The sequence below is a fragment of the Talpa occidentalis genome, unplaced genomic scaffold (assembly GCF_014898055.3).
Source record: "Talpa occidentalis isolate TD23 unplaced genomic scaffold, MPIMG_talOcc4v2.1 talOcc4.4, whole genome shotgun sequence".
Taxonomy (NCBI): domain Eukaryota; kingdom Metazoa; phylum Chordata; class Mammalia; order Eulipotyphla; family Talpidae; genus Talpa; species Talpa occidentalis.
The window spans coordinates 78,047,383-78,062,247 of NW_023604295.1; the positions used below are offsets into that span (position 1 = coordinate 78,047,383).

At 34.5% G+C, this 14,865-nt stretch overlaps 1 protein-coding gene across 13 annotated transcripts in view; it reads left to right on the plus strand.

Annotated features, from left to right (window-relative positions):
- Window positions 1–14,865, plus strand: part of MECOM (MDS1 and EVI1 complex locus) — a 578,367-nt gene that overhangs the window by 559,965 nt on the left and 3,537 nt on the right. For 12 of the 13 annotated variants that reach the window (XM_054700716.1, XM_054700718.1, XM_054700717.1 and 9 more), the window contains 6 exons: window positions 483–649; window positions 1,726–1,803; window positions 6,858–7,027; window positions 8,990–9,134; window positions 11,907–12,143; window positions 12,953–13,136. In XM_054700716.1, the coding sequence (XP_054556691.1) occupies window positions 483–649; window positions 1,726–1,803; window positions 6,858–7,027; window positions 8,990–9,134; window positions 11,907–12,143; window positions 12,953–13,136 (981 nt within the window). The remainder of the gene's footprint in view (window positions 1–482; window positions 650–1,725; window positions 1,804–6,857; window positions 7,028–8,989; window positions 9,135–11,906; window positions 12,144–12,952; window positions 13,137–14,865) is intronic. The other variant, XM_054700720.1, reaches the window with a different exon arrangement.

Genomic DNA, 14,865 nt, shown 5'->3' on the forward strand with positions numbered 1-14,865 from the left:
ATTTTTCATGCTGAGAGTTCTTTGCATGGGACTCCATGCATCCTATGGTTTTATTTACGTTGGTAATGCATCTAAGGCATTTCCATAATTTCCAGTTCTCTGTTGATGCCCATAACATAATATGAAGGCTGCCACTTGATTTTATAAAAATCTAGTTTGGCGTATTACCTCCCATGCATTTCATTGCTCAATTGTATACCAGATAATACATTACACAGATAAACATTCTGAAATGGTCTAATGAAAGTCTAATGAAAAAGTTTACTCAGCATTTTCTAATCTTAATTCTACCTTTGTTATTTCCAGAATTGATGAGGTCGTTGTTGGTGGTTTAATAGGGGGACACTACAACTTCTTTCTACAGCCTTTGTGCTCAACAGATTTAATGCTTCCCTTTCATTGCTGATGGTCTCGGTCTGCTTAGGATTATGATGTAAGAAGAGATATTGGATAGTCCATGATTTTGTACTTTTACCTTTCAGATGTCAGCTATTGAAAACATGGCAGAGAAGCTAGAAAGCTTCAGTGCTCTGAAACCCGAGGCCGGTGAACTTCTACAGTCAGTTCCTTCCATGTTTAACTTCAGAGCACCTCCCACCGCCCTGCCAGAGAACCTCCTGCGGAAAGGAAAAGAACGCTATACCTGCAGGTAACTGCACTTAATTACGGCCTGCTTTCCCAAAATCTCCCCTCTGATTTCAAAAGAGCCTGCTGTTTGTTTTGGAAATTATTCTTGATTGGATGATTAATAACAACCATGATAGATCTCAAGCACTTCAAAGTACTCGTTCTTTAGTGTAATATAAAAATAGTGGTTTTAAAAAATTATTATTAAATGAGAATTTTAACACAGGCCATTTGGTTGTGATAAATGAGGCTGGAAACTGTCCAAGTACTATCTACTTGTTTTGCTTTGATATTTATGAATTTTCTTTCATAGTTAATTATTTGCATGCAAAGGTATACTACTACTGTCCTCAAGCATATGTTAATTGTCATGGCATTGAAGAATAAGGCCATTAATGAAGGATGAATAAGGTCGATAAGTGAAGAAAACTAGTTAATCAGTTTCTTGTAACTCGTCAGTAGTACAGTAAAGCCTGATTTTTGTTTGTTTTTTTCTTTTTAATAAATTGTGCTTATAAATTCTGAAGTGTCTTCAGAAATTTGTGGCATCTGACACAAGCATATCAATTTATCTGCTCTTTTGAAAATGTGCCACTTTCTTTCTAGAAAAGCTTTTATAAGAATATACCTTGATGGATGAGGTCTCAGAATCTTGTCTGATCTGATCCCACTCAATGTACAGAGAGTTGTCACTATGGCTAACATGTAAAATGAGCTGAAACATTTGAAATATGTTTATTTCAACCCAGAATCACAGCCTTTTGTCATTTTTTTACCCCCTTGTCTGGTTCAGTTTTGTGAATATAAAGATAAAGAGGCAAATGGGGGTGGGGGGGAGAGTGTCATCAAAATTAAAGTCTATTTTCATAAGCTGCTTGCTTATGCATGAGAAAATTTAACCAGATCTCATAACGTAGTCTTTATTTGTAGAGTTATTTATATCTGTAGAATGACTTTGTGGTAAATTTTAAATACCAAAGACATGTGAGTTCCATGCAAGATTAATTAAGTCAGGAATAAGCATCTGGCTTCTATGCAGCTAGAGTAAAATAAAGTCGATTGTGCTGACTTTCTCTTATAAACATCTTCTCATAACAGATACTGTGGCAAGATTTTTCCAAGGTCTGCAAACCTAACACGGCACTTGAGAACCCATACAGGAGAGCAGCCTTACAGGTTTGATGATGAATTTTGCTAAATATTTTGATATATATTGTAAAAATCAAAATAGACACATGAACACAATTTTAAGAGGCTACTTTTGTATGTCTGAGTGTATGTCTATTCAATTTTGAGTCAAAGAACAATTAACTAATGACGTGGACAGAAATTAGGAAATTCCTAATTTCTTTAATCAAGGCTTTTTACGTTTCAATTTCAAACTGAATGTCTTATGCAGGATATGAGTTTAAGAATTGTTAGCTATTTAAAAATTTTCTAAAAAAATTTCAGTGTTCTCAATAATTAGTGCAATTTTTAATTGACAATAATCATAACATTACAATTTCCTTTCTCCAAACAAGACTCTTCTGGCAGTTAACATTTTGTTAACTTTGTTTTCCCGGAGGAGCTGATTTAGTGTCCATAGGTTCCATTAGAGGTTTCAAAGAATAAACTTAAACTTGGAGGACAAAAAAAAAAAATTGGCAAGAGTGGTGGAGCAGGTAAAATAGAATATATTCTTAGAAGAGGGACAATCCCACCAATAATTACTAAAGAATCACGTAACTTATTCTGTAAAATGTCAAAAGCAGTCATCTGATGCAGGGGACACTGGACCACCTTTACCAATACTGCTCAGTAAATAATGAAAATGGTCCACAGTCTCCCTTCCAGTTTTTCATTGTAATCCATACTGTTTAATGTGCTATTACTGTGCACTCAGCTATTGGCACTCATAAATGATCTTGAAGAGTCCCTTGATCCATATATTACATATGGTAATTAAGAAGGCTGAACAATATACTTCTCATGATTTGGTTATACATTAGTTTTAACAATTTCTGAAATCTCAAATTGGATGTACACAAAGACAAAAATCTCTTTTTTCTCATGATTTCTATAGAAAATGTTTTGAGTGAAAACTTTTCTAGAATGTTTGACTGTATGTTTACTATAAATGTTTCCTAATTGTTCTGCTTAACTTAAAAGATTTATGCTAATGGTACAGCGGTTTTCATTTTAGTGGATCTTGGAGGTTGACAAAGTTATTGTAGAGAGCACTATGGCTAACTACATGTATTTCTCAAAAGCAGAGGCTAAAATATTTAAACATCAGTTAGATAAATGGGGTTTTACATATTTTAAAGCTACTATTACAGTGAAAAAGTTGAGGGATCTTATGCTATTTATTGATTTAAATTGTAGTATTTTTTCATGGAGGTAACATTGATTAACAATATTACACATCACTTAAGGAAATAGCTTCATACTTTTTTTTTTTTTTAAGATTTATTTATTTTATTTATACAAGCACTGGGTGAGAGAATTCACCAGAGCCAGAGCCGGAACAGAACAGGCAGACAGACGGAGGACACTGCTGAGGAGAGCAGTGGGCGCGGCAGGCAGGAGAGGTCTGCGCGCCATGTGGGACCCTCGCTGGTGGCCGGGGATCAAACCGGTGCTGCAGAGACTGCGGGCAGCTTCGCAGCCCAGCGCTCAACCGCTGTGCCACCGGGGAGGCCCAGCTTCATACTTTTTCACCTACCACAGAAGACTCATAAGCCTCCTCTATAGTCTATTTGGCCCTTCCCCACTTTGCTCCTCACCTCCCAATCTGATAGCCTCAATTCTGCCAACAGATTTCTAGGGTTTGCTTTGGTTTAATTTTATCTGGTCCATTGTTTTGTTTCTCTATATTCTATCTATCAGTGAAAACATCCAGTATTTTGCCTTTTCCTTCTGATTTATTTCACTTAAGACTACAATTCCATCCATATAGTTGTAAATGGTAAGATTTAATCTTTTTTTTTTTAAATAGATGAATAGATGAGATGGTATATATATATACCACATAATCTTCATCATCTCCTCTGACCTTGGGCACTTAGATTATTTCTATAACTTGGCTATTGGAAATAGTGCTGCAATGAACATAGGAGTGCATATATCCCTTTGAACTAATTTTTTAAGATTTATTTATTTATTTAGTAGAAGAACTGGGGTGTAGGCCAGAGGTAGAGGGGTTGAGAGGAGACACCAGAGACAGAGTGGGGAGCAGAACAGGCAGATTTTATTTTATTTATATATATTTTACCTCATTCTTCCTTTTTGTACAATGCATGTTTTCTCCTTTCAGGTGTAGTCCCTGCAAAATTTCCATCACCAGTGGGAATTTTCACCCACGTACCATCACCTTAGTCCCTTGTGTAAAAGCAGATTCCCTCCCCTGTTTTGATCCCTCTCCCCCCTGCAACCCTCACAGTGTGTCTCTGATTAATAGTTGCCTAGAACAGGCAGATATACTGAAATACACTGCTAAGGGGAGCAATGGGCAATACTGTTGCTCCATATGTAGGTTAGCTCCCTGACCAGGGATCGAACTCAGGTGCAGCTGTGATAGCACTGAGACTTAACCCCTAGACCACCACTAGACTCTGAACTAGTGTTTTTCATTTTGTGGGGAGATACCTAGGAGTGGAATAACTAGACCATACAGTAGGTAAATTTTTAATATTTTGAGAAACCTCCATACTGTGTTCCATAGGGGCTGGACAAGTGTGTATTTCAACCAATAGTATACCAAGTTCCTTTTTCTCCACATCCATCACCAATACTTGTTTCTAAACTGTACTATGGGATAGCCTCACAATTGTGAGGTGGCATCTCATTGTGGTTTTTATTTGCATTCACTGATAAGTGATGATGAGCACTTTTCACATGTTTGTTGGCCCTCTGTAAGTCTTCTTGGGAGAAGTGCCTATTTAGTTCTTCTGCCCGTTGTTTTCATTGGTTTATTTGTCTTCCTTTTGTTGAGTTGTACAAGTTCTTTGCAGATCTTGGATATTACTTTGTTTGATACAGGGTGGGCAAATATTTTCTCCCATTCAGTAGAGTGTCTTTTTGGTTTTAATATTTTCAATTTGACATAGCCCCAATTATTTTTTATTTATTTATTGGATTTATTTTTATGTATTTATGCATATGACAACTAGGGTATAGGCCAGAGGTATGGGGGGAGGGGTGAGAGGATTCACCAGAGACCCAGAGTGGGGAGCACAACAGCTTCATCTACTGAAATACACTGCTGAGGGGAGCAGCAGGCAAGACAGGAGAGGTCTGCTGTGCCTTGTGGGTTAGCTTCCTGGCTGGGGATCTAACTCATGCAGCAGTGGCTAGTGATAGCTTGATAGCCCTGAGACTTTAACCCCCACACCTCCAGCGAGGGAGGTTCCCATAGTCTCTTTATTTATTTTTGCTTTTGTTTTCCTTATTGTTGGAGTTGAATCCCTAATGACTTCCATGAAACCAGTGTGTTAGGGTGTTTTACCTATGTTTTCTGCTACATATTTTATGGTTTTAGGTCTTAATTTCAAATATTTAATTCATTTTGAGTTAATTTTTTATGTATATTGTGATAGTGTCTAATTTCACTTTTTTTACATGTGGTTGTCCAAGTTTCCTAGAATCATTTGCTAAAGAGGTTTTCCTTTCTCCATTATATATGCTTGGTTCCTTTGTTATAAATTAACTGTCCATGTAAGTGTAGGCTTATATTTGGACTTTCAATTCTTCTCCATAGGTTTTGGTGCCCATTTTTATTGTAGTACCATGTTGTTTTAATTACTATATTTTTGTAGTATAGTTGGAAGTTTGGGTTTGTGATAACTCCATTTTTGGGGGATCTTGATTGCTTTCTTTCATTCTCTAGGGTCTCTGATGCTTCCACATGAATTTCAGTATTTTTATTTTCTATTTCTTTGAAGATTTCCATTGAAATTTTGAAAGAGGTTGCATTGAATCTCTATATTACTTTTCACAATGCTTTTAAGTGGGGAAAATTAAGTCAATCCTGAGTTGGTTTATTGATACCATGCCAAAATAACTAGTTTCACAGATTTATTTTCTCCACTGAACAAACTGACTTCTGGCATCACATAGAGACAGCCGTAGAAGAAGCCCAAACACTTCAATTTGGAATGGGGTGATATCTGATGTAGAGCACTCAAACCACAGAGTCTGCATTCAAAAGTGGAAGAAAAAGGACCCTTCACACACGGAAGAATGAGTTAAGGATTCTGGCTGCTAAGTTAGAAAAGTCATCTGGACAAAGTTGGTTATTTTCCCTTCCAGAAACACACACACAAATTACATAAATAAGTAATGCAGTCTTTGCTTTAAAATACTAGCAGAAAATACCCCATAAGTTACCACTTTTCTTCCACAAGGGTAAGAGGTGGGAGTAGGGAGGGGTTTTATTTTGTGACCAAAGGAGAACTTCCAAATAATTTCTGACTTTTTTTTACATGGAAGACAGAAACATTTAATCAATGTATAGTAAGCACTTTCCTGAAAAACTAACATAGGTCAAAACTTATATAGATTCTAAGAAAAATATAAATGGAAAGTTAGGGGCAATAGGAAGAGTGACTGCTAATGAAGACATTTACTTTCATTCCAAAAGAGAATTCTAGTGACACTTTTACAATTTTGGGTAACAGTTGAAAGGTTAAGAGCAAAGGTTTGGGAGCTGCTAGTCACTACAGAATATGAAAACCACTGTCTTTGATAAAAGACTAAAACTATTTGCATTGCTTAGTTTCAAAAGTTTGGAACACTTAATGAAGAAGATAATGGTATTTCCTTCAGGATTAGTAATTGAGAAAGTGAGTTTGATAGAAATTGTTTAATTAGACTGAATTTTGAGATAAAAATGGCCTTTTCACTTTGAGTAGGTGAATTATTTTCATGTTTGTTTACAAATGATTTAACTTTTACTATTTCTCAATGTCCTTAATTTTATAAAGCTTTTAAAGAATATTGCAACTTACCTTGATACATTTTGGAGAAATCACCAATATTTTTTATGGTTTTCCTAAAGTCATGAAAAGCTTTGAAACAATCCAAGTGTATTATGGGGATTGAAATCTTGATGGTATGAATAGTATTCTTGCCTATGCCTTTTCTCTAAAATTTGGTTCTATGACTGATCATTTTGATTTCTAGTTTACTATTCTTGAGAAATATGTTTGGATTTGTTTGTTAATATTTTCTCTGTGTTTATTTTTCAGATGCAAATACTGTGACAGATCATTTAGCATATCTTCCAACTTGCAGAGGCACGTTCGCAACATCCACAATAAGGAGAAGCCTTTTAAGTGTCACTTATGTGATAGGTGTTTTGGTCAGCAAACCAACTTAGATAGACACCTAAAGAAACACGAGAATGGGAACATGTCTGGTAGGTAACCAGTTGTGTTCTGAGGAGAAACTGACTTGTTTTTTCTTATTTTAAAAGACAATTGTTATCTTTCTTCTATCATTCTACTTTGACACCAAGAGCAGATGTTAGCATGAGCATTTGCAGCATACTTCCCCACAATTTTAGAATGGTGTGATCATTGAAAAAATATAGCTCAGAGTCTTATTTTGGTTATCTTTTTAATTCTCCTGGATTCATCCCAATGGTCAATCTCAAGCAAAGAGATCCATGTGATTCAAACTCATGGGAGATTTAGGAATTAAGATTTCCTAAATGGCAAGAAACAGTCTTTCTAACTAATGTTACACAATGTGGCCCCCAGACATAGGAGGATTTCCAGAGCGGCAACCTCAGAATACCATGCTCTGAATATAGCCTAGATATCATGGCTGCTTATGCAGGACTGCTGTTCAGAGAATCTCTCCAGGATAACTTTCTCAGAGGTTGGTGGTAGAAGTGTGTCAATATGATCAGAGAAACCCATAGCAAATGATGGGAGTATGTGGTTTTAACCACAAATTCTGATGTAGAATTAAAGTTAAAAGTGACAAAAAACAAAACAAAACAAAAAAACAAAAAAAAAAACAGCTAGCTTTCCTTCACTCAGACCTACCAGCACACAGGTCGCAAAAGTATGGTAGGTTTTCTTGCTTTTGGCTTGTAAGAGTTAGAAAATAATTCATTAATTAATAATTGCCACCAGCATTTGTTCATGGAGCTAACCTGTGCAAGCACAATTTGTTTCCAGAGAATCAAAGAAACGACTTGAGTATGAGGGCAGGAGATGACTATGGCGTTCAGGAAAAGAGATTTGAAGAACATAAAATAGTTAAATTTATATAAAGTAGTAAATTTGAGGAAATTATTCTGTTTTTAATCTTCTTCCACTGTTCAGGCACATAGTTTATACTCTTACATGACTACTACTCATAACTCTATACTATTCATTCCCCTCGAAGTCAAAAGTCTAATGATTTAAAAATACCAGATTTTAGAGACAGAAGTCTAATCCCATACACAAAAGTTGTTACAATTTCTATCTGCATCCTTAAACATATTCCTATAATTTTTCTAGTCAACTTTTTAAAAAAATAAATTAAAAATATAATATGTCAAAGTTGAATAACTATTTGTTGATCCAGATTAAACTTCATTAAGCTGAAATAAGCTCTAACCTATTGTTTTTGTCATCTGGCTTATTTTGATGAACAATTAAATTGTAGGTGTTTTATGGGCAAAATAAACAGAATGAAACACAAACACATGTTAGTGTAAAGTTTGATGAACTATAAAGTGTTGATAATTTTTGTATATGTTTATGAAGCCTTAAAATATTCTTGTGATATATACATTATGATTTTAAATTAACATCAGTAAGGAAGTTAAACTGACTCATCCCATATCACAGAATCAGTATTTTACTCTTAATACTAGTTCACACCAATTCCTAGGTTAGTCTACTCATGGCTTAATGAACTAAATCAGAAAATAGAAACTTTAACATATCCTCAGTTTTTAATGTGGTAACATACTTTAACAATAATTGTATTTTGACTGCAACCAGAACTGACTATGCAGTTTCTTCTGGCAGAATCTGTTTAAGAGTGATCTATAATTTTCCTCACCTTATTTTCACAGTGAATAATAATGTCCCTATGTCATAGTGGAGGTAGGAGAAAGCTGGAGGGAGAAACTATATCTTTGAGAGATTGTAATTCATTATTTCAGTGGTTTGAAATAATCCTCAAGGGATTTTCATCCACATGTGGACTATAGTAAATTGGGAAGACTGTGACCTCTTAAAGTTACCATTATTAATATTTGAAGAAAACTGTTTGGGGGAACAACACTGATCATATTTATAGAGAATTCAAAATAAATTAAAAAATAGGTTGCTGTATAAATAATAGCCTTTTTTATAAAAAGAGAAATCTCCCCCAGGTACGGCAACATCGTCTCCTCATTCTGAACTGGAAAGTACAGGTGCGATTCTCGATGACAAAGAAGATGCTTATTTCACCGAAATTCGAAATTTCATTGGGAATAGCAACCACAGCAGCCAGTCTCCCCGAAACACAGAGGAGAGGTAAAGTTTCTTTTTTCAATGCTATGTCAATGTTATCTTAAAAATCATTAAAAAATAGGGGCTTCCCTGGTGGCACAGGCGGTTGAGCGCCGCTCTGTGTAGCTGTCTGCAGCCTCTGCAGCGCGGGTTCGATTCCCGGCCGGCCAGGGAGAAACCCACATGGCGTGGCAGACCTCTCCTGTCTCGCCTGCTGCTCCCCTCAGCAGTGTGTTTCAGTCAGTCTGCCTATTCTGCTCCCCACTCTGTCTCTGGTGAATCCTCTTTCCCTCCCGCGCTTCTGGCCTGTGCCCCTGTTCTTGTATAAATAAATAAATCTTTTAAAAAATCATTAAAAAATAACATTTGAATTTTATTTGAAGAAAATAAGTAAATAAATGCTATGACTTCTGAAAAGGAGGATGTTTTCAAATATTTGTTATGCTTACTCTGGGATGCCCCTATTACTCCTGCCACCAGTGGCTGGTATTTATTTAGTTATTTAGTGTACAATAAGTACCCAATGTTCTTCTGAGCACTTGCATGTATCAATTTAATTATTATAACCACCCCATGATAGCATGGATATTATTATGTAACTTTACCAGTGAAGGAATGAAGACTTTGTAGATTAAATAATTAAGTAATAAATGGTATTCAGTCTGGCTGTCTGGTTCCAGAACCCAAAATTTCAGTAACATATTGTTCTGTCTCTCTTGATAGCTAATTAGCTTATTTTATCTATACTTGCCAAGTGGAAAGAAAAACCACCATAGAGATGATTGTTATATGTCATATAGTGCATAATTACAGCTAATATATGAAAATGTATGTCTCTCTCTATAAATATATATATTTGTGTGTGTATTGGTGTATATATGTATATATTGGGTGAGGAAGGAGAAAAGAGATGATCAGAAGTACCAAGCAGGAAGAAGTAAGAAAGTCACAATCTTACATGTCCAAGATACAAATAGAAACACAGAATAGAATGCCATTTGGATTCTGAGATGCTTATTCAGATTTTCTGGCTTTGAGATTTGTGAGCCCTTATAGGTAGAGAGCAACATCTGGCTTCAACATGTCTAAACAGTACAGAAGTAAAAAGATTGAGTCATCTGACTTTTTCCCCCTCAACTCCTATCAGGCAACTTTTGATGAATAATTTATTCCCCATAAATTGCCACATTTGAAAGCATAATTAACAAATAGGTTTTCGTAATCATGTTGGCTTTGTTACTTTTGGTTTTCGTCCATGCACTCTTTTGTTCTTTTACTTTTTCTTTCATTTTTTCAAATAGAAATTTCAATCCATTCAAGCTATCAAGTTGGCAGTGTATCTGGAAACTAATAATTTATGTCTGTGCAAAACATGTTTTCATCATTCTTTGATAAAAGAGGTTAAGAGATTAGTTGTGCAAAAAGTTTAATAATAATAATATGACATTTTCCGGTGAACTGGATTTTTACAACGTGCATCTGTCACACCCAAGCTCGTGTATTTATTTATTTATTTTACCTTGGGAAATCTAAGTATTAAATTATACTATTTTTATATGGAAAATAATGGGAGTGCATTGATATTTTATTTTCCATAATTTGAAAAATACTTACATTACATATGACACACATACATGAATTTAACTATAATTTGGCAGTCTCCATGAGTTTGCTGAATTAGTGTAGCAGTGAAGGAATAAGACAAATGGCTATCAGGCCACCTGGATGCCTGTGATGATTCAATCTGTAACAAGTTCTCTGAAATTGGGCAAGCCTCTTAACTTTCCTCATCATATACCATTAAAAGGGTGAGCTTCAGAGATTTTCTTTAGTTCAAACATTTATCATTATTTTGAAAATGAATTTCAGCTTTTAAGTCTTCCCATGAAACAAATTTTCTTTGCACTTATTTTAGTGTTTACTTTAAAATATGAGTTTATCCTAGTTTTCTAAGCTCTCAAATGTATTGTTTTGGGGCTTTTATGTAATTAAGCTATTTTTTATAACTAAACTTCTGAATCACATATTAAATTTCTTATAAATACAAACAAATATCACAAATGGCTTTTTAAATATAATCTTGTTTTACATCATTTTATTAGACATGTTTGCTAAGTAAGTAAACTTCAAGAGATATTTGGACAATTATTTTTTTATCTCATGTCCCACCCCAAAGTTATCCTTAGAAACAAGAGACTTTTTACATTCAGTCAATCAGGGATAATTTGAAAATAATACAAATAAGTGAACTCTTAATCAATTCCAAATTTGAGTAGAGTGTCTAGGTAGTCAATACCACTGATGTCCTCTAAAAATCCCAAATACTAGTTGATCCTTGGTAGTTACATTCACATTTTCTTTGAACTCTTAGATTCACTTTAGGCATGTGTGTTAAAGCTTTTGTCAATGTTGGTCAGGGAGATGAACTTTCCATAAATCTATTTATTTAAGTGGTGGACATTTATATGGTTATTAGTTAATAGTATATAGAGAAAATATTTGTGTGCTTTATAGCATTTATCAGGCAAAGACCTGATAAGGAATAGGAGACTGAGATTGTTTTCACAGTTCTGCCAGAGGTTCCATTTATATTCTGAATAATCATCCAATCTTCCCTTTATTTTCTCATTTGGGAAGTTAAATTAATTTTGGAAGTTAAATTAATTTCCCGTAGTTCCCATAAAGTATAAACAGAGTTTGTAAGTGTTCTAGGAAAACATGATAACGCTAATTGCTAATTGCACATTTGAAAATGGGACCAATTATTGGACCTTTTATTTTTCATGCTTTTCAAAGAATGAATGGCAGTCACTTTAAGGATGAAAAGGCTCTGGTTACCAGCCAAAGTTCAGATTTACTGGATGATGAAGAAGTAGAAGATGAGGTGCTATTAGATGAGGAGGATGAAGAAAATGACATTACTGGAAAAACAGGAAAGGAGCCAGTGACAAGTAATTTACATGAAGGAAACCCTGAGGATGACTATGAAGAAACCAGTGCCCTAGAGATGAGTTGCAAGACTTCCCCCATGAGGTGAGTGCCATGGGTGACACTGGTCAATAAGCAAGTGTGGATACACACATATGAGTGCAGTTTCTTCTGCTCTGCTTCTCCATTTGAACAATGTTTCTGTGATAAGAAATGTGTGAGAAATAAATCATAAAAAAAAATTTGAATTAGAGAGGCATGCTCAGTGGATTAATTTTAAATAGAAAACTAAGGGGACCATCAACATAACCCGAAAGGACATAAAGACAACGGCGTTTTGATTAACTTGAGGTAGGAAGGATATATGAAAATTCTACAAGCACACAATCATGTAGTTAGATTCTATTTATAAAACACCAGTGAAAATAGAGATTTTGATATTTTCTACTTCATCCCGTAATCTAGTATGATTTTAGTTAAATAGTTATTGAGGTAAATTTCATGTAGTCTATGTAGATGATATATTTTAAATGGGAAAAATTAAACAATTAATTTGATGGGAATATTATATCTTCAAATTGATAGTTGGAATTGATTAAATATTATCATATAGAAATTGAAAGCATGAATTCTGTCTCCATTGCATTGGTGACTTAACATGTCATTGACTTTGAACATTTTATATCAAATATATGCTTGAGTTTATTTATAAAAATTGTAAGGGAAATATATTTTAAGATATTATATTTGCAAACATTTTAAAGCACCCAATTAATGTACATTAGTTTATATTACAAATACAATATAAAATTTGACAGCTGTATGGATTCAAATGAAAAGTGATTTGGTTGAATGACAGGCTGAAAAAGAAAAAAAGAAACCAAACTCTGTGCTTTCCTACCGATTCATTTTAGGTATAAAGAGGAAGAATATAAAACTGGACTTTCTGCTTTAGATCACATAAGACACTTCACAGATAGCCTCAAAATGAGGAAAATGGAAGATAATCAGTATACTGAAGCCGAGATGTCTTCTTTTAGTACTTCCCATGTGCCGGAGGAACTTAAACAGCCGTTACACAGAAAGTCCAAATCACAGGTACATATTTTCCTACAGGATAGAATCACGGTGACACTGTGCATGAAAATGTGCATTTCCTTTGATTACCAAAAAGCAGATGTCCTACCTGGCAGTATTCTAGTATCGGGACACATTCACATTTTTCCATCATATTGCTCCCATCTTTTTGCTGTCTATGATTGAATTCAAAACAATGAACCAATCCAGCAAATAATATGACGGCATTCTGCACATAAACTTCTGTGATGAATCCTATCCTATAATAATCTTTCCTCTATTTAGCAATTCCTTTTTCTATAAGGTAGTCCATAATGTTTGCTTGCATCTATTTATATTTGTTTGTGAATTATTTTGTAATTGCTTTGTGTCTAATTTTTAACATAATTTTACCTTATTACTTTTTGAAAGTGAATTTTTTCCTCTATTTTTTATCTCCTACCATATCTATAGTTAATTAGCAAATCACCTAGGTATAGAATCTGGAAGTGAACTGAGGGTCAGAGTTGAAATTAGTCTCCAAATGTCTGCAGCAACTTAATAACAAATCTAGAAGTAAAACTTACTAGTTTTATTGAAGGAATGAATGGTACCTAAGTTTATTGGTTCTACATCTTTCTATCTTAACTATGGTAAATAAAATTAACCCATTCTAGGATCCATACATTCCACTTAATGAATCTCAGTTCATTAATTCCTTCACAAAGTAAACAAAGTATAGGTATTTCCTCTTGACACCCACAATTAAACAAATTGTTCTTTCAGGTCAACATCAGGAACAAAAAGAAACATCCTATCATTACTGTATTTATTGATCACTTTAGTCTAATTGTTTGATCCATTAGTCCACTTTGGGGGTCACCCAGCATATCAAAGAATGTGATCATATTCGCTTGTCCATTTGGAAATGGTGTCCAAATTGCTCAGATGTTTGAGACTGGGCTTTAACTGTAAATATGGCCATATCTCTACTAAGGTGGGAACAACATTTTGCCATGGGAATAATATAGATTTTAAAATATTAGTCGATTTAGTCAAAAGTCAAAGACATTATGTGCAGTAATAGGCAAAATTGCAGTGAAAACAGCCAGTCTTTCAAGACTGGAGTTACCCAGCTCTGTGAACTTGAGGGCATCTCTTCATGACTACAGCTACCATCTCCTCATTATCAAGTGCTGTCAGTGGAAGAGATATTTAAGATCTCTTCCTGCTGTGTGACTCCAGGGAAAATGTTTTTCAGTTTTGATTATTAAATGTAAACTAACCAGAGTAAACATATCATTTTTGCTAAAAGACAACCAGAAGAGTTGGCTAGTATTTTTTTTTTTTTTTTGACTATTGATTTCACATTCTTTCTTGCTAGATGATCAGGCATACTGGAGGAATACAGATTTTCTCATTTTTTGAAAACTTCTTTTAATTAATTCCCCAACCACTTTTAATTATAATGCAATACCTCGAATGTCCTGAGACTGTCAAATGTGATAGAAAGCAGAAGAACCTGAGAACCTGGAGATAATGAATATGAGAAGTTTCAGTACCAGCATTTTGACATAAAGTCCCTACCCTGTTCTACTACCAATTACCTTTGCAAGAAATGCTGGCATTTTGTAATCCTAGCTCATAGTTTTTACTATTTTTTAATAATATCATATATATCAGTTTGAAAATGTTCAGACCTTTATGCGAACCGACTTTATTTCATGAGACTTTTCATCTTTCATTCACTTGTTATTAAGCTGTCAGACAG